Source organism: Cupressus sempervirens, chromosome 3, assembly GCF_028749045.1.
Source record: "Cupressus sempervirens isolate cs-2001-9-10 chromosome 3, ASM2874904v1, whole genome shotgun sequence".
Lineage (NCBI taxonomy): Eukaryota > Viridiplantae > Streptophyta > Pinopsida > Cupressales > Cupressaceae > Cupressus > Cupressus sempervirens.
In genome coordinates this window covers 1,101,874,114-1,101,899,768 of record NC_143120.1, presented here as the reverse complement: position 1 = coordinate 1,101,899,768, position 25,655 = coordinate 1,101,874,114, and the positions used below count along the sequence as shown (strand labels likewise).

Here is a 25,655-nt window from a genome sequence, read left to right as displayed (position 1 = left end):
GGATCTATATGTAAACTCTCCATTGGGAGATAGGATTCATTTAGTATTAGTCATTGTTATCTATCTTGTATTGGCGTATGATGTACTTGAAGCATTGAAGCATTAATGAAATATACATTTGGTTACTGAGCATTACATATCTTTCCGTGCTATGTCTCATGTCTTGTTATTGTAGCATATACTAATCCAGTTTACGGTAGGTGGTAAACATAGGATTTGCTTATGTTGGATGAAAGTTGTTTTATGTTGAGTAAATGATGAAAGATATTACCGTTGATTCATGGTGACACTTATTTTCATACCTTATGATACTTGTTGATTGCAAGTAATGGTGCAAGGTTAGGCTGAACTCCACTGCAAATCACTCAACTCCAATTGCTTCATGTTCACTGGTTCACATACTTAATGGTTTTGATGCGCATAAGTAATTTGAAATCCAAGCATCCATAGAAGATAGCACCCTCTTGTATGCAGTTGTTTAAATTGGCTAAGCAAGGACTGATTAATTTCACCTCATCATCAAAAGTGTCATGCATTGGTAGAGTTAGAGACAGAATTAGCTTAGATTCCTAAACCATATCCTATTTGCATCTTATTTCAAAATCCTCTGTAGAATTAGTTGAAGAGCTCAAATTGTCAATTCGTTCATCATTTGAGAAATTGATAGATATCCATGAATGAACAGTGTAAGTCCCTTTTTTATTATCAATAGATCACATCACATTCACTAAGTTATAAGCAACACAAAGTTGCTAGTTCGCAGTGTAAATCTTGGGGTTGTCTTATTTGATCACAAAATGGCCATATTATTTAGCATATAAGGTGTCCTTGTTTAAGAGAGGATGGGATACATAGAATTTTATTTGCACGTTGGAGAGGTCATAAAACTCACATCAACAGGTTCCCAAGCAAAGATAAGGGTTACCCGTTAGAGAGATGGTCAATAATTAATCACAATAAGTTGTACTACTTGATTGTGAATCTCTTTTTTGCCTATGTCAAATCATTTCACATCACACGTTCTCCTTACTTTAAACAAATTTTCTAATATGCACTGTCGTTGCTCCCTAGTGTCCTCTCCTTAAAAACATAAACTACACAACAGCTTCCTTCTAAGATACCAATTCATGGGCGTCAGGGGTGGCTTCCGCATCCGAGGCGGACGGATGCCGGATGCTCCCGGATGCCCTGCAGGTGCCGGCCGGGAGCCAGCCGCAGGCAGCCGGATGCACGGGGATGTGGTAAATCTGTAGATTGCATTGATTTATTTTTCAGATGGCTGCTTGTTTGTGTTTTTTGTGGTGATTCAAGAGTTAGTTGAAAACAGTTGATTGGAAAATAAATGATCAGAATACTTTTGCATTAGATGATGAGGAGCAAATAGATGTATTTTCACATACAAAAGTATGATGGTGTAATGCCAATATTATTGCAGACGGGGCTGTAGCCATTTTTATGTAATAAAGCGTACAAAGAAGATATGGAAAGAATGGTAATCTGATCGTGTTGATTGTAAACATTGTCCTTGATCTTTTATGAAGTAATGTTGATTATAGATTATGCAGGGAAGATTGTAGTAAGTTTGAATGACAGGGATATACCATGCTTGTGAGTGAGTGAGAGAAGTGTTTTTATTGTATACAGAGGGATATCTGGGTTTTCCCTAACATATGATCTTGTATTCTTCTTTCTATCAGCCATTCTTCACTTTAATACAAGCACTAATTAACAAAACCTAAGACCGAGTTGCCACCCACTAGGGGAAAAACCTTTTAATAATGGCTAAAAGACAAAACTCTTCACGGGAAAATTATTTCTCAAAATAGATCTGATAGAGGGACCCAACCCAAATGATTTGAATATTGTATACTTTGGGAATGTAAACCCTATATGGCAAATAAGGCACTTGTAAACCCATTACACATCATATAACTTCTGTGGTGTTGGGATATTTGTAAATTCTCAAGGTTTGTCACTTACAAAGAGCCAATACCAGCACAGGCACAAGAAAGGATGGACATATGACAGTAAATGTACAACTTTTCACCATGGATCTCTAGATCTAGACATGGATTCTTTAGACAAGTATCCAGTAGAGTCGCCATTTTCTTAGCGTTTTAAAACTACAGCTTGCAAAAAACTAGTACCAGGATTCAGAAAATCAATGAATGCCTAAGGATTAGCTACTTCCTATATTCAAAAAACTTTATTTCAGATCTGGACCAACTTCAACAAAGTACAATAGACTTTCTACACTTTAGGCTCTCCAGGGCCAAGGCAGGTACACCTAGGGATTTATATAGCTTATTCTTGATTCCTATCTTCAATATTCACTCATCAATATTCTCCATCTTATATCTATCCCTTATAGCAGAAAAAAGGTCAATAATCTTCTTGATATTGCAATCAACCTATTGTGTTACAGAAGCTACCTATAAACTAAAAGAAAGTTATCACAACAAGGGAAAGACCAGCAATATAGCTCCTTATTACAGAAATTAAGCAATTGATTTTGATTTAAATGTGCTTTGTGTAACCAAATGATTGCATCAATTTGCATCACAACTTATGATCAGTGCCTTATCCATTGCTATACAGAGTTACACCAGTAAATAACTGACCTATTTAATTGACTTGCAATTAAATTCATCAACTATGAACCCTAGCTCCATTCTTATGATATCCCTCTCATATGGCTAGAAACCCTACCAATTTATGAAAGCATTTACTTAATTCCTTAAATTAAAAGTGACAATAAATTGACATACAACCTATCCCAGCTGCATTAAATTGTATGAACTTTGCTCATTCAATCCCAAAATAACAAGCATATGAAAATGGAGACAAAACTCAAAGACACAGATACTCAGGATTTCCTCATTGTATTAATATTCTTTGAAAATAATACATCACTGATGTAAGACTCATAATATAACTCAAAATATGACAAATTTTGTCATTCACTATTCATTATGTATTCAGTGAGCAAGTTTGAAACAACATACAATTGACACAAAAACTGGACTGACTGCAAATAGCAATAACACACAAAACTATACAAGACAAGGACCCCTACTCCACATCTTGGAAATACTTTTATAAAAAGGATTGCAACAAGCTTTAGATGGGAGGGCACATGTTAAAATTTGATTACAACTCCTTTTACATATGGGACAAGAATGCAAACAGAAATACTAGAGATAACCAAAATTTGTGCCCCTATTAGTTCTCGTACTCAGGATGAATTTTGAAGTTTGTAATAGAAGCATACCCATAGCAGGTAAACCGAAAAAATTAAGTGTCTCTGAGAGGTAATCATCCTCCCTTTTGATATTCTTTGACCTTTCTGCATGCTCAATCGCTATTTCTAGATGCCAATGCTTTGATCTCTGCCACAACCTTCCAAATAGGAATATCTGTATCAATGTCCAGCCAGGTGGCATTTCGAATGGTGTTCAGTTCATCTATGCGTTTGTTCCATTTAGCATCAGTGACTGCCTTTATTTCCCTAGCAACTTTGCCCATATCTGATTCGATCCTGAATAAAAGGTCAATCATATCATAGACAGTTGTAACATCTGTCTCATTATTACAGTAAGCAACAAACCGTGGATGCCTCAAAATATCCTCAAAATAGGAAGACAACTCCTGCCTTTCCTTTATGTTTCCATCAACATCTAAAATGCTAGGAATAAAATTGGGGGTCCCCGTGGCAATTGTCCTCATTTTATTTTGGATCAATTGCAATTTGCCTAAGAAAAACCCATTTAATTCCTTTACCCTATTTATCATCTTCTTGGCAGGAATGAGTACTCCGTTGGGCAACACTTTCTTCTGATCAGCAAAGGGACCAAGCTATCAAAAATTGTATGTAGGGCCCCCATGTTGTGAATAATGGGGATAACAAAGCTAATGCCTCTGAGCATTGAAACTCAGCTCCTTGCAGAGAGATATTACTACTGTGTACATTTTGTGAGACATTTTTTAAAGCACCTAGCATCATCAGGTTTTGAATTGTCCTGATCTCTACCTCCTTAAAACCATTCAATTCATCAATATCCATCTGATGGATTTCTCCCATGTTTGTTGTATCAGCTTTTGTCTGGGCTTCTTGGCCTTTTACCTCTGTGATAGGCCTGGCCACATTTCATAGGCTTCTTACCTCTTAATCCAAAGTGGCCAGTCTTTGTTCCAGAACATAAGTTCTCTTCAATTCTTCTTCATACTTCCTTCTAGCATCAATGGATATGTTGTATGTTTGATGCAGCTGTTCTTCCAACATATCCATCTTGCTCTTCCCCATGAGTGATGTGTTCATTAAGTTATGAATCTGGTCACTAGATACAGTAGTGACATTCTAGAATAGAGCATTTCCTTGGGGGGAATCTCTTATCTCCATCAGGGTTGGCTTGTTACCCTCAGGAGCCATGCTCCATACTGCCATTGTTTTACTATCAATATTGAAACCAGATCCCTGCAGCTCACCAGCAATATTTGTCTCTTCAAAAGAGATTTGACTTATCTTGCCTCCTAATTTGGTTGAGCATAAAGGATGAACTGAGCTCCCAACCTAGGAAGAGGAGCATGCCACTCCTTTTCACAAATTCTCTAGCTTCTTCTACAGTGAGTATCTCAATGTTTGGGTCATACTCATGTAACCTCTGCACTAGCTTAGCAGTTTTCTCAGGGGAGTCTCCTGATTGCAATTGTAAGGTGAGCTCATTCTGCTTGACCTTATATAAGAATGATTTGAATTCATCTGACTTTATGAATTCATCATCCTTCATAAACTCCTGAGCCTAGAATATTCTTTCATCCAGCATTTGGATCTGCAGCTCAATTTTGTTAGGGATTTTTTCATTTTCCCTGGCCTGTTTCAACAAAATGTTATGCCTGATTATATCAAAAAATTGGAAACCTTTGGGCAAAATTTGCAATGCCTTCCCTCTGACCTTGTCAGGAATTTCAATCATCTTTTGTCTTTTTCTTCCTTTAGCCCATGAAGAGCTCTCAGGCTGATCATCTTCTATCTCAATTATTATGACATCCTCCAGCGAAGGGGATTGAGGCTTTGCTCTATCTCTTATTTCTACAGGTACTTGTATCATTATCTGGTCAATATTATCAAGGCACTTATTATATTTGTCCAAGTACCTTGCTTCATGGTAGAAACCCTGGAAAGATAGATTTGTTGCCTTCATGGCTTCTTCTACTCTCATTATTTCTCTCCATTTGCAGGTCCTATCTCTACTGACCTTTGTATCCAGACAATTCATTATACAATCTTTCTCCCAATTTGGCTTGCTCTTAGGAAGAGTATATTTTCTCATTTGGTTGAAAGCATGCCTCACCAAATCATTTGGATCATAGATCCTGGTAGGGGCTGTGGGCAACATGAATTAAGCAATGCATGCATCTATTTCTCCTATTGCATCTTTTCCTATCACAAAATCCCCTACCTTTGTATTCATGGCTACAAAAGAGCCTTTCTTGATAGCAGAACCTAGGTATTCTTTGTTCATCATTAACAATTGCTAGAAAAAATCTAATTGACGTTATCTTTCTAGGACATACTTGGGTAATACATGAGGGCGCTGAGGACACCCAAAAACCCTTTTAAAAGAAAAATTTCCAAAAAGAAAAAGACCAACCCAATCATGGCTCGTTACTCTATCCCCATTTGGGCAAGCAATATGGTCTTATCAACCTTCTTACTCCTTGGGTACTCTCTCAATTACATCTGCTAACATGTTTGAAATGGGAAAAACAAAATCATTATAAAAAGCAATGGCATTAGAATAAGGATAAAACCTTTGCCATAGTTGAGTCCACAACTGCACAGGTAGATTCTCTCTATTTTCCTCAATGGCTTCAATGAAGTCCGGATTGATATGCCCTATATTCTTATAAAGAATAATGTGCATCAATAACAAGTAATGGCAAAACCTATAATTTCCCAATTCTCCCTTCTAAGCTGCCACAATCTCATCATGCATCCTGTTAATAATATACTCCACAAATTCATATCCAGCATTATGATTTGGATCCTGGATGTCTAGAGGCATGATGTATATGTACCCAGGGGCATTCATAGTGCTATCGACTCCAACCACTTTGTTAACCCCGAATATTGTATATTTGAAGTATTTACAGAAAAAATCTAGTGGCATTAGATCTCCTACCTTATTTGGTAGTTCGCCCTTTTCCTTCTTTGCCTTGGGGATGTGTCTTTTCATGACTCTTCCAGTGAAGAATGTTTTTTGACTCTTGAAAGTTTCATTCATTTTCTCCTTCTCAATCAATTTGGTCATTAGTCCTCCTAGGTCAAAGTCTTCAGTGAAGGTCTCCCTATCCAGTTTACAAAGGATGCCCATATCCTTTTTTTATGGAATCCTTTAGTTGTAGGATTATATGACTTGATTAATGCCTTCATTAAGTCAATATCTATTATTACTTCTGGCATTATCAATTTTGCCATGTTCCTGATCCAACAGTTGCAAATTGGCAACTTTTCAAACCTGTTATTGTAAAAATACCAGAAAAGCTCATTCTCGTTGGTCTCACGTACAATGGCATCTCTGCAGAAGGAGTATGCATCCTTGAATATATGAGAATTCATGGTTTGAGCATGGGAAGAACTGGAAGGAAGTGCACCCATTCTTCTGCATATAAACTTGCCAACTTTGGTTTGGCCTGTTCAGTGGCTTGTGAAGATTCTTCTACATCAACCTGGGCTATTATTTTGCCTTCTTCTTGTGCCATGATTCTGCAATCCACTCTTCAAACAATCTCTGTCGATATCAGCTCAGAAAACTCTAAATGTACCTACAAACTCTAAAAATTCTTGGCGCTCAAATTTCTATCTCTGGACTGTGCAAATACTGTAACTTAGAAAACCGTTATGTCAACTATTAAATAGAGAATGAGCAGCAAAGAAGCATTTATGTGTCTTTATGTCAACATATATGAGAATCCTCAAATTTTGTAAAAGTGTCAAAATCGACTTGTACTACCAGTCTTTCAAATCTTTTTATGCACTTTTTGATAGGACATCGCCTTTTAATCATGATGAGACTCTTAACAATGATTTTCTTTCTTTAAAACTCAAGCCTACAACCCAACAACCGCTTTAAATCGTCGTTTCGTGGTCAATTTCTGCCTTAGCTTTTAAAACCAGCAACCAAGCGATCACAACTTCAAATTTTCATCATTGCTTCGCAGTTTACTTGATGCTTTGGATAATTAACTGTGCGACTGAGCACCTTAAGGAATTTAACCTCGTTTAGAATTTGCAATCGCATGGTCACTTCATCTTATTAATATTAGCACTTACTATTTGCGACCATGCAATTGTCTTTAACAGTCACAAAGTCGCAACTTCGCATGCATTTCTTTCTCTAACATTTTCTCGCTGTGATCTTGCGATCACTCCTTTTTTACAATCTATTCAAGACTTCGCAAGGTCGCAATTCTTCATATTTTATAACAATCTCACCCTGCGGACCGTACGAGCAAAGGATTTTTTATGTTCTTTTACCCCAGTCGCTGCTTCGCAGCTTATCCTAATCAATGTCTACTTATCATCGTGACAACATAATTAGACACATTCTCCTTTAAATCTGACTGTATCACCTGGTCGCGGTCTAAACACTTCATACTCACTTTAACCGTGCAACCCTGCGAAAAAGCATTCTTTTATACTTTGTAGCTATCTTAGCCAAGTTGCGGCTTATCTTGCTTGTTGTAACTTAACTTCCACAATTGCACGACTGAAGATTATCCTGGATACTTTTAACCTTGTCGCTCTTTCACAATTAAATTTCTTAACTACCTGCTTACGCTTGCAATCCTAGAAACAAAGGTTTTCTTATGTACTCTGACCATTTCGCCAAGCCGCAATCAACTTAGACTCTTTAGCTTCTGAGGTCCTAACTGTGCAAACATAGCAGTTCGCCCAGTCACCGTTAAGATTCATTATACCCTCTTCACTTAGGCGACTGTGCGACTGAGGTTGTACTAACTGTTTTGCTCAGTCACAATATAAAAAACACTTGAGCGCTTAACTACCATGACTCAGCGATCAAAGGAATCCTCACCACTTCCCTGGGTCGCACCATAAAATGCTGCAGTCTGAAGATATGCCTCGACCATGTGATCAGCTTGGTTGCATGGTCGTGCATTTTTTTAATTTTAAGAGTTCACATTAAGACGCAGAAACATCCTAAAAACAAGATAAAAACACTTGGTTTTTACTTTGAAACAAACAAAAAAGGTGTGGATTAGATAACCAAGGGTTTCTTAAGACAACTAATTTTATGCATTTCAAAGAAACCCTAACAGCTAGGGATAGCAAAAATTATTCCTCAGCAAAATTTTCATGATAAGGATCAAGAGGAAAAACATGTCAACAAACTAAATCATTTATTGTTTATGTATTTTGATGGGAAGTCGGTGCTTCTATAAAATGCTATGTGCGGCAAAGTTCATTTGCTTGTGAGGCAATTTGCCTATGTGAGGCCGTGTATGCTATGGGAGACATTACCTTGGCTAACTGAGTTTCTAATGTATGCTATGTAAGCATCATTTTGCTAGTGAGGCATAATAAAAGATTTCAGAATGTAGTTTTTCACATTGAGGGGTTTTCCACTATAAATAATAATGTGACAATCATCATAATGTATACATATGTCTTATTACTTACATTATCTTGCATCTAAAGCGAATACACTTATTGATGTTGAAGTAATCATTGCATATGTTATTGGCTTAAAGTTACAAGTTAAAATTGTTTTATAGATCACTGATTCACCCCCCTTTCAGTGATGCTAATATTGCAACAAAAGATGGCATATTCAGCTAATTACAAGCATAGTACTAGTTCACAATAGATCTTTAAATAAAGATTACACAAGATTAGAAAAATAGAGAACTCTTTGTTGCACTATGTAACGCCCCCCCAGCTCAGATCAAGATGATTAGCAGTACATTGGCTGTCCTTTCCATGGATTACCCAAGAGGAAGAGGACATAGAGCATCATTTTGTAAATATTGGAGTCTTTGGCTTGTTCTCAATTCTAATCTTAAAGTTTGTGTACATGTCGTTTTATGCAACTTCTGTGAACTCATGATATGTTATGGGCATGTCTTTTTAGGCAACTAAAATGACTTTAAGCCAAAGGACTCAAGTTGTCCCCCTTTTATGCACTTTACGTGATTTTAAACAAACATGTGACAAAAAAGGAATAGGGGACATAGGCTTTCCAGGGTTTTCAATATGGAGCAGTGGATTAAGAGGTGAAAAGCAAAGAGTTGAGATAAATTTATCTCTTAGGGAAATATTACACAACTTTCTAGACCCCTTTTAGAGCTCATTATGTGATGAAGATATTTGTTTATTGCTGCTGCAATTTGGCTTGAGGATTAACCTTTGACTATCCATAATTTTCGTGAGACATAAGGGCTCTCCCTAGTCAAAAGTGTGTTCTGGTGGAAGAACTTCAGTTTGTGAATCCTAGCACAATGTTTAATTTGGGCTGCAAGAATTTACATGGTAACATTCACCACTGCAAATAATTCATTTCTGAGTTTTCTGTGGACAGCTGTTGAAGATTATCAGTTTCAGACTTGATGCTGGTCAATTTGGGAGCCCAGTGCCACTTTTGGAAGGTCAACTAGGGTTAGAAAATATTCTAACACAAATCTGGACCATTTTGTTTTAATTCTGAACTGAAATCTGATCGGAAAATTTTGGATTGGATCGAAGCTACTGTAATGCAAATAAGTTTTCAAATTTATGCCCTAGTTGTAAAAAAAAATTGTCATCAGATTTATGCCCTAGTTTGCAAAAGTTATTGACTTGTTTTTAGTGTCCTATTTGAGGATATTACAGACTATTCTCTTCTTGCATTGATAAGAATCATGTATGGCGGAGGTAGTTTAGAAGGGGTATAAAATATGAAATATAGGAAATGAAGGCAAGTATGTAAGCATATGCACAATTGTATAATGAACACATAACCTAGATGAAAACCATAAGCTGTACAAAGCATTGATTTGAAGCCCTAGATAGTTGTCTCAATAGCATGAAACTGAAAAACTGCTTATAAGGTAAAGTAACTCCAGGGGGGTGAACATGCATTTAAATATTGAAGTCAACTATGGATCGGCAAAAGTTTTGACAGTCAATTTATAATGTCTGAATTACAGAGCAGAAACTTCAGAGAGTTTATATTACAATGTCATTCATAAACGTGATTTACAATTGACCAGAATTAGTCACTAAATGAAAAGTTGACCAATAGATGTGCATTCCAAGCCTAAAGTTGAAATTATATTAAAATAGAAGATAAACGCATAAACATAAGTCACATTAAACAATTGGAGTCCAATGTACCTATGAGGATAGTCCACAACCAAACCACCTGAAAAACCACAACGCATTGCAGCAGAGGTTATCATTTCCAGCTGAGCTGGATTTTCAGGATAAAACTGCAATACGGCTCGTGCACCTCTTGATAAGCATTTATAAAGTGATCCAAAGAAAGCCCTGGCCACATCCCATTAACTATGAAGAATCAGAAAACCACAGGCATAAAAATTATCCTGCTTCATCACTTTGCAGACTATGCACAATTCAAGTGAACATTAAACTTGCCAAAAAGAATGATTCATAACAAGGGCAGAAAATAGATACAGAATTTCTAACAACAAAACTTACTTCAATCTCATTCTTGGATCATAGCATGACTTGTCAGCATTGCAAAGCCACTGCTCAGGGGAACAGGCATTAGATCAAGATGCTCAAGCATTTTTTAATGATTACAAGTAGAGAAGAAAGAAAAACATTGTACAGGGAATATTTTGGACATGAATATGTAGGAAAATGTCACCATAAGGGAAAAAAGTACACAAAGCAGAGCAGCATACGTATCTAAACATGCAAATGTCCATCACCATAAAATTATATAAATTGGACTAATAAAAAAAAAAGACGAATTGTGTGTAGTGTCTGATTCTGTTATTAGACTCATGAATGGATAACAATGGTGACTAGCAAATATGTGTTGGAAATGGAAAAATAACACAGATAAACTTCATCAACAAAGTAACAAGTTCCATGCATTTCATTGGCTTCAGTATTACTAACCATGAAGGAAAGCAAGTACAACGTTGATTACTGCTTTCTAGAGTCAATGTCAGAGTCCTTCATTAAACATGGATAGTTCCCTTTCTAATCCTCATAATTTTAGCAATACTGAAGCACTGACTCATCAAATAGCATCCATGTGCTGTGTCACATATATAATGTACATTCACATCTGCCATTCCTAAAAAGATATTCCACCTTAATGTTTGTGTTATTTACTAGAAAAGATGATATTAATTGACAAGAAAATTTTGAGAGAGTTTTTGTTAATGAAAACAGATTTTAAGGATAATAATTTAAATTTGCTCCACCTGTCATATCTCAAAAACAAGTTTTGTTATTAAGACATTCCATGTGCTCTAGATGAAAAACAAAATAGTTAATTGACTTTGTGAATAGGCACAACAAAATGCAAATTCAACCTAATTTTTATTTAGACAATAAAGCCTTGAACTTTAAATTACAGGATAAACACATGACAATAGAATTATTGGTCCCAGACTACAACAATATATTAATTCAATACTTACTCAAGATTTTAATTAATGTCGCAGGTAACATCTTTACCATAGTTTCAGAGAAAGTAGTATGAACCATTGCACCAAAACCCCGAGGTGCTAGTGAAGGCCACCCACCAGGATCATAACATCCCACCACGCTCCACAGTCCAGACTCTGGGCTGGATGTGAGCCCATATGGTTGGACCTCCCTTGGCCGTATGAGCCCCGGACGAACACTGCAATGCCGGCGTTGCCACCCACTCTGAGACTCAAACCTGGGTGGAGGCTCTGATACCACATGGTACGAACCACTGCACGAAAACCCCTAGGTGCTAGTAAAGGCCAACCACCAGGATCATAACAGAAAGGTAACTGGGGAAGTGAAGTTTCATTCATGACCTTTTCTATGTTCAGAATTCTCAAGTCCAAGTTGATAGGTAATCATCATTAACTAAGAATGATATGATTAAGAACAGAAATAATAAGGAACAAGGATGAAATCTGTTTTGCTTCAGCTACAATTGAGCATTCTTGATCATTCCGTTTTTGGCAAGGCAAAATCATCAAAATAACAAGAGGCGTGATCTGCTCAATGTGGCCCACAACAATGATGTGGAAGATAACACAATATCTAATAAACTGTTATGCAATAATGTATAATGAATTTGTGGGAGAATAAAGTGTAGTAGTTGTTGATCAACACCATGGAAGCCAAGGTTTCTTGCAGCTAAAACAACCTTCCACACAAGAGAGAAGCAATGGAAATGCTACAAAACCAAAGAATTCAATAGATGCAAAAATGAAACTGGTTCAATATACAATAGACAAACACGAAACTAATGACAAACTAAAATCATGGCAAGTGACTTAATCCTCTAATATGAGACACAAAAAGTAATAGATGTAAGTAAACTTAAGTAGGAAGTGTGAATAGGACCTACTAATAATCTAACTAGGTGATATGTTATGTTTGCAGCAATATCTTGTCCCCATTGGTATATTTGTTAAAGCTCACATAATGTGTTATAGGTTTGCTAGTATTATATGGATTACTATAATAAATTAATTGGTGTTCCATTGTTAAAAACAACTGCTATATTTACTGGATTTGTTTCCTCTAAAATAGGATTTGAGAATCTTATTAAGATGCAAGTCATTTGATTTACTCATAACATTTTTTTGTTGTGTTCTCTCAAACTTAAAATGATAACAAAGCATTGCCAATCAACTCTGGCAAATTCTGAGATCTTCCCCCAACTCGCCATTTACTTTCCCAGTCATCTCTCTAAAGCCATCAAGACATGTCTCCTATTTTTTTCTCATCAAATCTGGTCTAGGTGTGATGGTTAAGGTGCAATCAGAATTTTTTCTTCAGAGAAAGATTGAATCAAATTGATTGAGAGGAATGAACATTAGCATGAAGGTCCCTAGCAAATTTTCCAAGTCATGCGAGCAATAGACATTTCAATAATATGCTTCCCCAAAATCTATGTTCTATGTTCCCATATATTGGCCTGAATGTGCTTTTTCAAATGCCCGCATACATAGGGAAGTCCACTTCAACAATCCTCCTTGTACCAAGGTGGGAAAGAAATTGTGCTTATCCTACAAAGTCCGTAAATGTTGATGATGCATGCAGCTTGAATTTTCTAAGCATATTTAGGTCCATGGAGAAAGTTTTATATTAAGAAAGTAGAGAGCTCTTTTGAAGACATATGTGGTTGGTTGATACTGGAAATGTTTTCCACGCTTTCTTGGGTTTGTAGAGATCTCCAACTTGATGGCATTCTGAGTCAAAATATATAACAAATGCATCTAAGATTATTGGAACTTCTTTGAACTTCTCTTTGAGAAAGTTATTGCAGTGCAATACTGCATTGGTGTATGAAATCATACATCCAGAAGTGTCCAGATCAGAATATATAAGGAAGCTCGATTAGAAATGCTGGAAAGCAGACAATTGGTGCAAGACTAGCCACAAATATTGTCCTTCCTTTGACTTCACCATCGTGCAACAATCCCTTAACACCATTTTTTAAGGCATCTGAGGAGCAAACTAGTGCGAGTGTTTTGAAACAGTGTAGTGGAAACGACACATGCAAGTTGTGTGAACTGCCTCGAAGCAAGAAGCGCATTGGTTGCAAATGGGAATTCAAGGTGAAATACAATCCATATGGATCCGTTGACAAGTTCATATAGACTTTTCACTAATAATGGCTAACAAAGGCTCGACTTGATGCCAAAGGATATGCACAGCAAGAAGGCATAGACTATGGAAGACATTAGGCATGCTAACAAAATATTGTGTAGGACTCAATCTTATGACAGCAGCTCCAAAGGGGTTTTGGATCTAGGATTCATAAAGTGAGGCTATTGGACCAAGATATCTTCTATGCTTGGGATTATGGGTATCCATCTATAACAAGAGGGAGCCTGAAATTTCATTAGAGGAAACCTTGGATGAAGAAGTAAGGAGGTTGATGCATGTACTTTGAAGCTTCAGAAGGGAGCCACATTATCTTTAATGTCTAGTGTTGTCAATGTTAGGATTACAAAAGAAGGTTGACACTTGGATATGTTGGTTATGAGTTGTATTGATGACAGGTTTGCCATTGATGTCAACATATATGTGTTTGTGTTCATGACAAACAGAGATTTTGTACATCGCATAGGTTGGATTGGTCAGCAAAGTTGGAATATAAAAGGGTAAGCTATGCAAGCTTGGAAACATGTTCAAAATATGTTCAGATAGTACATTTGTGTTTGCATATATTTTGGATACGTATTGCATAAGTTACAAATCATCTTGTGAAGACTGGTAGTAGGCCAATGTGCAAGAAAACATGTTGCAGATAATTGGTTATATCTTATAAGCAAGATGGAATTAAGCTTGCACGGTTGAAGAGATGTTCATGATGATATGTTCTTGTTAGCACGTCTTGAAGATTATTCTAGGAAGATCGCTGAAGTGTAACATGCAATATGTTCACTGGTAGTCAACTCTTCTATTGGAAATTACTTTGTAGGCTATAAATTGTAATGTAACGTGCAAAACCTTAATGTAATATCTTAATGAGGTCCTATATGATAATTATAAATTGGGAAAGCCCTCAAAAGGCCAACCCAATTAGTTGTTAGGACAAGGCAAAAAGGAAGGTTGTTTCCTTGGTTTGTAAGTGTATCATGTATGTCATGTATGTGGGCAGAGGATGAGAACTTGATCAGAGCAAAGGATTGAGTTGATGTTGGTTTGGGGACTTCAAAGGAATTGTATTGGCAATTGAGTTACTGTCTGGTCAGTTCAATACTTGGATTTGTTATCTAGAAGATCTGTTGTATATACTAGCTGACACAATTTGGAAAGTGTGTTCAGTTGTCTTCCTTCATGCTCCTTGTTAACAAAGCTATAACCTTCTAACAAGGGTTGAAAGTACCCTAACAAGAACTAGTGTATTGATTGTATTTTTAATTGGCTCCTAACAAGGTCACATCCTTTTACGAGGACCTTTTATATCAGTACATCATTTGTGGATACTATCCCCACTAGGGTTTCCCTCTGATCAAGGGTTTCCTTAGTTAACAAATCATTGTGTCATTGTGCATGTTTTATCTTGTCATGTCCCCTATCTTCTATTACGATAATAGATAGTTTCTATTATCTCTATTTAGTATCTAATGGTTATCTATTGTAATCTTCTGTAAATATTAGAATGTTTGTAATATTTAGTTTTATGTTTCTAGAATAGAATGTTTCTATTCTTTACAATTGTTTCTTAAGGAAACATCATTCAGCCTCTTGTATAAATCAATCTCTTGATCACTGTTAATAACAAGCAAATATTTTTCAATTACCTCGTAATATGGTATAAGAGCCAATACTCTAAATCTTTTCGAAAATAATTATAATTTCTTGGTTGAAATTATCTACATTTTATTTTTAAAATTATTTGCATGCACATTTGCTTCCAACTCTCTCGATAATCCGACTAGGGTTTCCGTTCTAAGAGATCTGAATTCGCTGACTTCTGGTAGATCTCAACTACATTGTCTGTTTTTTCTAAGTGCCTCAATTTTTGAGCTAGCCAATCCAGAAACAGACATCATATTCTTTCTGGGTTTTTTGACCTCTCTTTTGGGTCACCCTTCAAATGTTCTAGGTCTCTACTTTTTGAGGGTTGCATGTACTTGCATGTTGTTTGCATGTGCTACTTTACCATGCAAAGTCTCGTGTTTTGCCTCCCTTAATAATTCTGGTGGGTTTTCATTAAAAAAAATTCCTCAAAAAAAAAAATTTGATGGGTTTTCATAATTTTTCCCTAAAAAAATTTCTTATGCGTTTCTATAAATTTTCTTTTAAAATTTCTAACTCTGTAATTCGTAAAGTTGTGTGAGATTCATTCGTGGGTTTGTAATATTTTTTTTCTCAAAAATTATTTGTTGGGTGTTACCGTTTTTCCTCAAAAACGAAGCTTTGTAGTGTCAAGTTTTGATTGTTTTTTCAACTCAAAAATCATGTTGGGTTTTGATTGATTTTCACATAATGTTGGGTGTTGGGTTTTAATTGATTTTTCACCTCAAAAATAATGGCTTTTTGCAGTTTGTTTTGAAGCATTATGCTCATCTACAAAGTTTTGGAGCATTATCCAAAGTATCATCAGCAATCTTCACAACAAACATCCTCTGCTCCCAATTCAGAAGGCTCCTAGAAAAAGAACATTCAATGCAACTATTGCCACAAGTTTGGGCACATGAAGGTTGAATGTCGAAAGCGCTTGCCATATCTAAGCAATCTGGTTCACAATCCACAACGAACAGTGCGGAGCACCTTGAGCAGACAAAATTTGTCTTTTACATTTTTTGACAGCTTCATATTGATTAACCATTAACAAAGGGTATGACAAAAATAGATAGTTTCTATTTTCTTTGCTTAGTATCTAATGGTTATCTATTGTAATCTTCTGTAAATATTAGAACATTTTTAATATTTAGTTTTTTGTTTCTGGAATAGAATGTTTCTATTCTTTACGAAAGTTCACTCAAGGAAACATCGCTCAATCTCTTGTATAAATTGATCTCTTGATCACTGTTATAATAAGCAAATATTTTCCAATTACTTTGTAATATTTTCCTCAAATAGAGTTTAATAGATTACAATAATATAATATTAAAATAAATTATAATATAATTTATCATTCAATTAACTATATATATTGATTAATATATTATAAGTAAACGAATAAATGTATATATATTTGATTTGATAAAAGTCAATCTAAGTTTTATGTATATACATATATAGTTTAAAAAATAATAAATAGACAAAATATAATGTAATAATATAAATACACATATAATGTTAATAACAATTATTGAAATATTAATAAATAAATAAATAAACATTTAAAAGGCAAATATTAACCTTAACAAAGAGACTTGACTTTCTAGTAGTATTATGCAATCAGAGATAAGAATCCAAAAAAAAGGCCAAAGGACTGAAATTACGCACAAGCAATCAATCATTCATATCTCATATCCAATCTCCCAAGTGAACATCTAGAAGTTTAGACAGTCAACACAGATACATTTGGTAACACATCCATCCATAGGGCAATCCATAAAATATCAAGTCATCCTACATTAAAAATAAGATACCATTTCGTGTAGTCTCTATATCGTGAGCCATAACAGAGATCCTTGGAAGGTATTGGAGAGGATAATAAATCTACCAGCAGCAAATATAGTTATTGCAGTGTATGTTGGAGAGGACGATAACCATCAAGCAAACAGATATAGAAGATTTATAAAATCTTAAACTGACACAATGGTTTTATCGGGTCTTTCTATAGTTCAGCAGAGATCATAAGAAAGATGCCCCTCTTAATGGAATCCATACCATTTTCCAGTCAGAGTCCAAGGAATAGATTAACAATAGAGACAATAAGTGTTAGAAGCATTAGAAAATACTGGCTATTATATGAGCCCCAAAAATACACAAAGTCCATCCAGCGAGGGGAGAAATGATATATAAGTTTGAACACAGCCAAAGTCATCAATGTGCTCAGCGAACAAAGTAACATCATTTACACAGAGAGGAGGAACAAAGAATATGAGGAATCATCTAAGTATATGAAAGAAGAAATAGGGACTGAAAAAGAACACACACAGAATCACAGAACAGACCATAAACAACAATATACAATCAGAAAAAGTCATGCTTCATGCACACTCAGTAGACCTGGCAGTGATTACATACACAATGAATTAAAGTCTGTATTTGGCACAATGTATTCATAGCAAGGGATATGTGTTTCAGAGGGGAAAACAAACAATATACACATACCAAACTGGGCATTAGATAAACAACTATTATCATATTCTGAGTATCATATGGAAAGAGAGTTCGTCCATCAAGCATCAATTGAATTGGAGATGTCGACTGGTATCCAAGACAGTGACTCATATATGTTTCTATTAATGATTCCAAGCAGCGGTTATTGTATTATGAAGAGGGAACATGAATAGGACAAGCAAACAATAACAATTGATACACAATAAGACAAGTAGAGTAAGATGCTGAAAAGAGATTGCAGTCCCATGGCAGTGACTATAAGGGAATATAGAAGACTTAAAGGTTGTATTAAATATCAGCCATGATGAGTAATAGCAAGTTAGATAAAGGTAATAGAAGACTAATTGTCATTATGAAGAGAACAGTTGGAAGAGTCGTGTTTACAGTTGTAAATTGAAATATCATAATAGAGATATGGTCTCTAGTTGGATAAGCAGTCAATAGGAGAATTACAATAGAATATGTACAATAGATATAAGAGTGACTAACAACGAGAAAGAGATACATACAATAGATATGAGGGGGACTAACAAAGAGAGAGAAGAAGTTTTATAAAGATTACCTTTGGTAAATAGAAGGTTCTGACATCAAAGATAGTCAATAAATGGATGAGTAAATATCAATTCTTAATTAGCTAAGTAGCCGTATTCACTTAGAAATAACGAAATTCGATATTCAATTCGTTTCTGGTTCGAAGTCTACACTTATTCGCCTGTTGCAGTTAAAATTACCTACGGATTCGTTGTTTCGAACCCTGGTCAAATTTCGAGAGAGTTGATCAAATTTGTTTGACATGAGCCAAACCCGGGATGAATACGAACCAAATTTGGGTGCCACGTCGTTTTGTTGACTTTTCAAATTTGATTTTGAGAGCTTTTTGACATTGTTGAAACCTAAAGCATCGTTCCTTTTGGCATATTACAACCTAAAACGACATCGTCAGTGCATATTTAAACCCGTGTTTGGGATTTCCATTTTTCTCAGTGGCAATTTGTGATTTATTTTTTTTGACAGCGGCAGATTTGTGTTAGTCGTTTGGTTCTTCATTGGAGGCAAGGTTGTTTGAAATGGTGAACCATGTGGAAGCAAGGTTGTTATTTAGTGTACGACTCTACTGTTATTTAGCCAGAGCCTCAATAAAAATTTGGCAACTACACCTAGACTATACAGGATATATCAACGATCATTGGAACCAGCATCTGCATTCACTAAGTCATGAGCCTCTACAGTCAGCCTCTAAACTGCTACAGGTATTACTATCTTAAATTTTTAATGTTTTGTTAAATTTTTATTTGTTTTTTAAAAAATTAAATTTTATTTAATTTATTATAATCATGTTACAATATAGTCATACTGTATACAGTAGGCCTGCAAATTTATGATAACAGTCAACTAATTAGCAGAGAATTCAATTCTCTGCTAATTAGTGTTCAGTTTTATCTATGTGAAGTGCTTATCATTATCTGTAGGTACGATACGACTATTACTTGTGTCTATAAGTATTTACTATTTACTATTATTGTATTAGCCTTTAGACTATTTCAATTTGTGTTCACTGTTATCTATTTGAAGTGCTTGCCATTATCTTCTCATTGTTGTAACTTTTTTTTTGTTTGTAGATTCTATCATGGTTGCAAGTGCTTTTGTTGCCAATAACCCTCACTTTAAAATCGATAGATGCTCCCCATTATGGAAATATGTGGAAATACTTCGACCAGTGCCAGGTGGAGGAGGTTGTGTATGGATTTGTAGCCATTGCAAAGAGGAATCAAGTAGTTCCTATGGTAAAGTGAACGCACATTTATGCTTTATTCCTCATAAAGGCATTAAATTTTGTATAGGGAAGCCGAGAGTAAACGAAAAGCTACCTAAAACCCTCCTTCCAAACCACACTGTAAACAAATACATTCAAGACCAAAAGCAAGCAAATGATGATGCTGGGAGGGCAAGTGCTTCTCATCCATTGCAAAGTGGTAGGCCTTCAAAGAAAAGGAAAATGTCATCTATGTCTTCAACTTCCGTTACCAATGAACTACCGACTGAGGGTCATCCATTCTTACGTTCTCCTCAACAACAGCTTGTAAGTAAGAAAGTAATGGGACCATTGGAAACATCATTTCAAAATGATGCTAAAGACATTGTCGATAAAGCCATAGCGAGATGTGTATATGGAAATGGATTATCATTTAATGTTGTTCACTCACCATATTGACAATACATGGTGAGAGCAATTAATGATGCTCCAAAGGGATTTAACGACCCTAGTTATGAGAAGATACGCACCACTTTACTTATGACGAAGTGGCTCGCGTAGATGTTGCCATGTTGCCCATCAAGGATTCATGGACCAAAATAGGTGTCACAAAAGTATCGGATGGATGGAAAGATGCGAGGAACCGTCCTCTGGTGAATGTTATTGCAATGTCTACAAGAGGTGCAATGTTTTTGAGAGTTGTGGATTGTGAAGGTCAAGTAAAGGACGGTCCTTTCATTGCAAACATTTTCATCCAAGCCATTAAGCAAGTTGGCCCTCAGAATGTTGTTCAAGTAGTAACCGACAATACAAAGAATTGTAGCATCGCCGGCTTATTGGTTGAGGAGCGGTACGAACACATTTTTTGGACACCTTGTGCTATGCACTCACTCAACCTAATGCTGCCAAAAATTGGCACTAAGGTTGAGTGGATTAAAAAATTGTATGAAGAGGCACAAGATATCCAAATGTTTGTCACAAACCACCATATGACACAAGCGATATTTAGGCGATTCTATAAATTGGAGCTCTTGAAGATAAGTCTAATTGTTTAAAATTTAATCATGTTTAGAAATCTAGTCGCATTAATTTAGTAAACCTTTTTATGTTTTTAAATTTAAATAGATTAGTTGATTTTAAATTTTTAATCTACTACTATTTAAATCTTAAAATAGGTTGTTGAGACCCGCTTTGCCTCCAACACTATTGTTTTGAGATGCCTTATCAAAGTGAAAGAGGCATTGTCTAGAATGGTAACCAGTGCTAATTAGAGTGTATGGAGGCAATCTAATAGTGAAAGGGCAATTGTCATTAAGGAAAGGATACTGCGCGACTCCTGGTAGAATCATGTTGAGTACCTTCTGAAGTTCACTAAGCCTATATTGAGCATGATCCCATACACTAACAAGGATAGGCCTTGTTTGGGTGAGGTATATAATGGTATTGACTCCATGATTGAAGATATTAGAGCCATCATAAATGAGAAAGAGCAAGACCCTGATGAAAAGTTCTTCAAGGAGCTAAAAGTAATCATGGAAGAGAGATGGAATAAAATGACTACCCCTTTGCATCTACTTGCCTTTGTATTGACCCCCTGGTTCTATAGCCAAGATGTCCTCAAGGGGAGCAGCACTAGAGTTGCTCCATATAGAGAGCCTAAAGTTGCTGAAGGGTACAAGGCAGCCCTCCGAAGACTCTTTCCAGAGCACCTACGATCAGCAGTGAGGTCTGAATTTATGAGTTTTGCAAGCACCGATGATTGCGGTCTTGATGCCCTTAAAGACAAGAACAATGATGATGCTCATAAATGGTGGTACTTCCATGGACAAAAGTACCAACTCTTGCAACCTGTTGCCATCAAAATTTTATCACAGCTAATTTCTTTAATCTTAAGATTCTAATATGTAATTTCTTGTTCATAAATATTCAAAACTCTTCTCTATAATTTCAAATTTGTAAATTGTTGGTAAATAGATTGTTCTTTTATATTATTACTCTTTATTACCCAATTAAGAACAATATCTGCTCACAAACAATTGGAAAGCCTCTTGTGAATAATTTAGCTTTCCTCTGAATTGATTGGTACAACTCCCTAAAACAAATTTGCAATGAATTTTGTTTTCTTCCTAAACTACTTTGTGGTATGTTCTTAACCCAAGAACAGTAGAGGAATAACCAAGTTAGACCTAAATTAAATCCAACTCAGGCAGATAATAAACTCTCAATACTGAAACAGATTCATGTACCCACACATCTCATGAATCCATAAATCCATTCGCATAATCCACTGATGCTAAACTAAATCAAACTCAAATCTGAATTACAACTGATGAATCAGGAAAAACTATCAAAATCCTTTCGTCAAATGAATTATAACAATACTTATTACATTCATTTTTATTTTGGAAAACAGGGGAAATGAAACTTTGTTCTTCCTTAGTTCTCTGTAATACAGAAAGGAAATACTAACTAATCACAATACGTACTGGAACAGAAAATGATTGAAATAAAATACCATTCAATTGTCTCTACAACAAATAGTACTTCACACCAAAATTTTGCTGACCTTTCATTAATCATTCAACTTCATACATATAGATTTTGAGAGATGACCGTTACAATAGAAATTTTAATCGGTTCATCTTCTGAGGAGACAAATGGCAAGATGCCAATTTGTCATATTACAAAACTTACAAAATTGGTAAAAGCTGCAAAAGAAAGTGAAAAGGAGGCATCATCGAATCATTTAGACTTCTTCCCGTTTTCAACTTTTGCCCTATATGCCTTAGCGGCAACTATAATGGGAACTAATTCCTCATGACTAGGCACGTGTACATTAGTGAATCTTAAGAGCCATTTTGAATGTTCTCGAGCCAACTCTTTCATAGAATTTAGATATCCTGTCAATTCTTCAACAGCTACGTGTATGCATCCACCTAGTGTCTGTAGCTCTGTCATTCTGTTTTGAACGCTTGAAGCCATTCCTGACAAGTTACTTAAATACATGGAGAAGTTGTTCTTCATTATCTCCACTCCAATAAGGGCTCTCCCTTGACCGCTAGTTTGTGGATCAATGTGTAACCCTTTCATCAGTTCAAATGCCCTATCTTGAGTTCTCTTCACTTTATCTTCTGTTTCCTTGAGTCCTTTTTCAGCTTCTGGAATCATCTCTAGCTTGAATTGCATACCCTGGAGCCATTCAAATAGGGGTTCAGTTCCTTTCTTCAAAATTTTTACTTCAACCACCTCCTTTGCCTTCATCTGGATAATCATTTGCAGGATAGAAATACACTCATCACATCTTGCTTTCTCCACGGTCAAAGTGTGTTGATTAGACAAGACATTATCTTTCTTAGTCTCCAATCGAAGGATAACATTCCCAATTTGATCAATCAAAGCAACTCCATCTACATTGAGTTTATCAATCCACTCTTTCCCAATCTGACCAAAATGTCTATCTTTCTGAAGCTATGAGATGAAAGCTTGCACTTCCTCTGCTGTAGGATTTTCAGTAGCAAGCATACCAGTAATGGTTCCGAATGGAACAACTAGCTGCCTGATGAATCTTTTGAGTTCTTCTATCTCAGCTTTCATCTTAATCTTTGATAATTTGAGGCTTTCTAACTGACCTTCTATTATCTCATTGCCTGATCTCGATAAGCCAACTTTTGTATCATGCCTGGCCTCTCCAAGATCAATTGAATGCAGAGTGAAGTCTTCAGGAGTCATATCCTCGATCCGCCCTGCTTTATTTGGTTTTGCAATCTCCATAGTCAAATGTCCGATCTCTAGATCCTGCCCAAGTATGGACAAAGTTTTCTGCTTCTTATCTTTTACTATGGCCAACCCAGAGCGCACTGCTTGAGACACAACATCCTTTGTAGGAACACTTCCATCTTTCCTCTTTCTTTTTCTTTCTAAGGTGTCTTCAAGCTAGGACTCCATACCAATCACCTTAGAAGCCACTCCAAGTGACTCTATGCTGAACATTTTCTTCTTTACTAGAGTCACTACTACTGTTGTTGCAGAGAAGGGGTTCTTCGGATCTTGAGAGAGAAGCCGAGATGAACCTGAAACATTCTCTTCTTCTTGAGTTCTCTTTGTAGCTTCATCAGATTCAGTGGACTCGCTGTTGCTGCTCTTATCATCTCCAATCTCTACTATCTGGATGGGAGAACCAATTGGCTTCAAAAGAGAAGCACCTGCAAATGGAGTAGGGCTATCATGAGGAGATGAAGCTGGGGTAACACAGGGAGATGGAATTGGGGTAGCATGTGGAGATGGAGTTGGAGTGGTGTGAGGAGGCGAGGCTGGAGCGGTGGTTCCATCTTTCGACTCTTTTGTCCCTTTTTCTTCAGTACCAGCCTGAGCTCCAATCACTAGTAGAGAACCTCCTTGGCAAGTTGGAGCTATTGAAATATTCTTCTCCGGGGGTTGATCACCTCCTCCTACAGATTGAGCCAGCCCTTGAGTAGCCGAAGTTGTAACACTAGGTGTGGCACTTTGAGAGGAAGTGGGAGTAACAGCGGCTAAAGAAGCTTGAGTAGTCTTGCTCTTGCTCCGGCTCTTTTTCGCTGTCCACTCAACCCATTTCCCAGTTCTCTTGATGATCCAAACCATCATAGCATCAATATCTTCTTCTATATTTACACACGGCTCAGAGTTGATTGGAATGTTTCTCAATTTGGTCAAATATGTATTACTATACATATTTTGCCCATCATCTTCGAGCCCTTCCACATCCAAGTCAATGCCATAGGTCTTTATTTGATCTACTGTGAGTCTAGCAAAGGCGTGGTCCCGACTCTCTAGCTCATCTTTGCAATCAGCCCAGTAATCTTCTATAGTAGTTACATGTTTGATGACGCTTCCAATTTGAAGCACATCTCTAGCATACCCATTTGGATCAAACATGGGCCTTACCACTTCATACTCCTCCAATCTATATTTGTTCTCGAACGCTTTGAGCATGTTCTTTGCATCAAGTCTAGATTCACAACTATAAGCTCCAACTTTTATGGGGAATTTATACCCCTTCTTTCTCAAACTAGCACTCAACACATTTACTTGGATTGCTTGCCTAACGATCTCGATGAGCACAATCATATCATCTGGATATCTAGGCAGTTTCAGGGGAAACTCGTCAAACGCTGCAAGACGCAAATAAGAGAAAGATGAGAAATGAATAAAACAACAGCCAAACTGGATAATGACCGCCATTGCTTCTGGGCTGAACCTCCGTTCCAAACACCCTTGGAGTTCCCTGCAGATTCTCATATTGAATGCATCATTAACCCGGATATACTCCGCATAGCTATTCTGTAACTGCAAGCATGGATAAAACTCATAGCTTTTTACATTTTCGGGAAAATTCTCTATTCTGGGGAGTCCTGACCACAATTGTAGGGAAGCCAACATATATATCAAGAAAGATGACATATAAAACAAATTATAAAACTTGGCTGCACTGAGAGCCCTAGAAAGATGTTCACTAACTTCATACACCCAGTCAACATACTGTGTATCTAAGCAGATAATTTGCACCATAAAGAAGTATTGTTCTATTAAATTGAGTGCTTCTACCTCACCTTTTAGTCAATGCAAGAGGACCAAAATATCCACAATTTCGGGCTTAAGATCTGTGCCAAACAGGGTTTTAGGGACCTTACTCTTTGCTCCCCTAGGCTTTTGGAACCAGGACTTCATGATTTCCTTCCGCCACACCATCTTCCTCAGGGAGAATTCAGACATGGCTCCTCCTATTGTTAGCTCAGAGAACACCTCTCGTTCTGGAATCCGCAGACAATTCACCACTGCTTGCCTATCAATTGAAATCAATACCGTTTGATCAGGCAATAGGATCTGCTAAGTGTCCGGGTTGTAATGATTGATACATTCCACAATTAG

At 36.4% G+C, this 25,655-nt stretch overlaps 1 protein-coding gene across 1 annotated transcript in view; it reads right to left on the bottom strand.

The window, feature by feature from the left end:
• RID2 (S-adenosyl-L-methionine-dependent methyltransferases superfamily protein) overlaps positions 1-25,655 on the bottom strand; it is a 112,268-nt gene that overhangs the window by 71,528 nt on the left and 15,085 nt on the right. Inside the window, exons 7-8 of the mRNA XM_089823201.1 lie at positions 10,718-10,767; positions 10,394-10,546 (exon numbers count right to left, since the gene is read on the bottom strand). Coding sequence (XP_089679327.1) covers positions 10,394-10,546; positions 10,718-10,767 — 203 coding nt within the window. The remainder of the gene's footprint in view (positions 1-10,393; positions 10,547-10,717; positions 10,768-25,655) is intronic.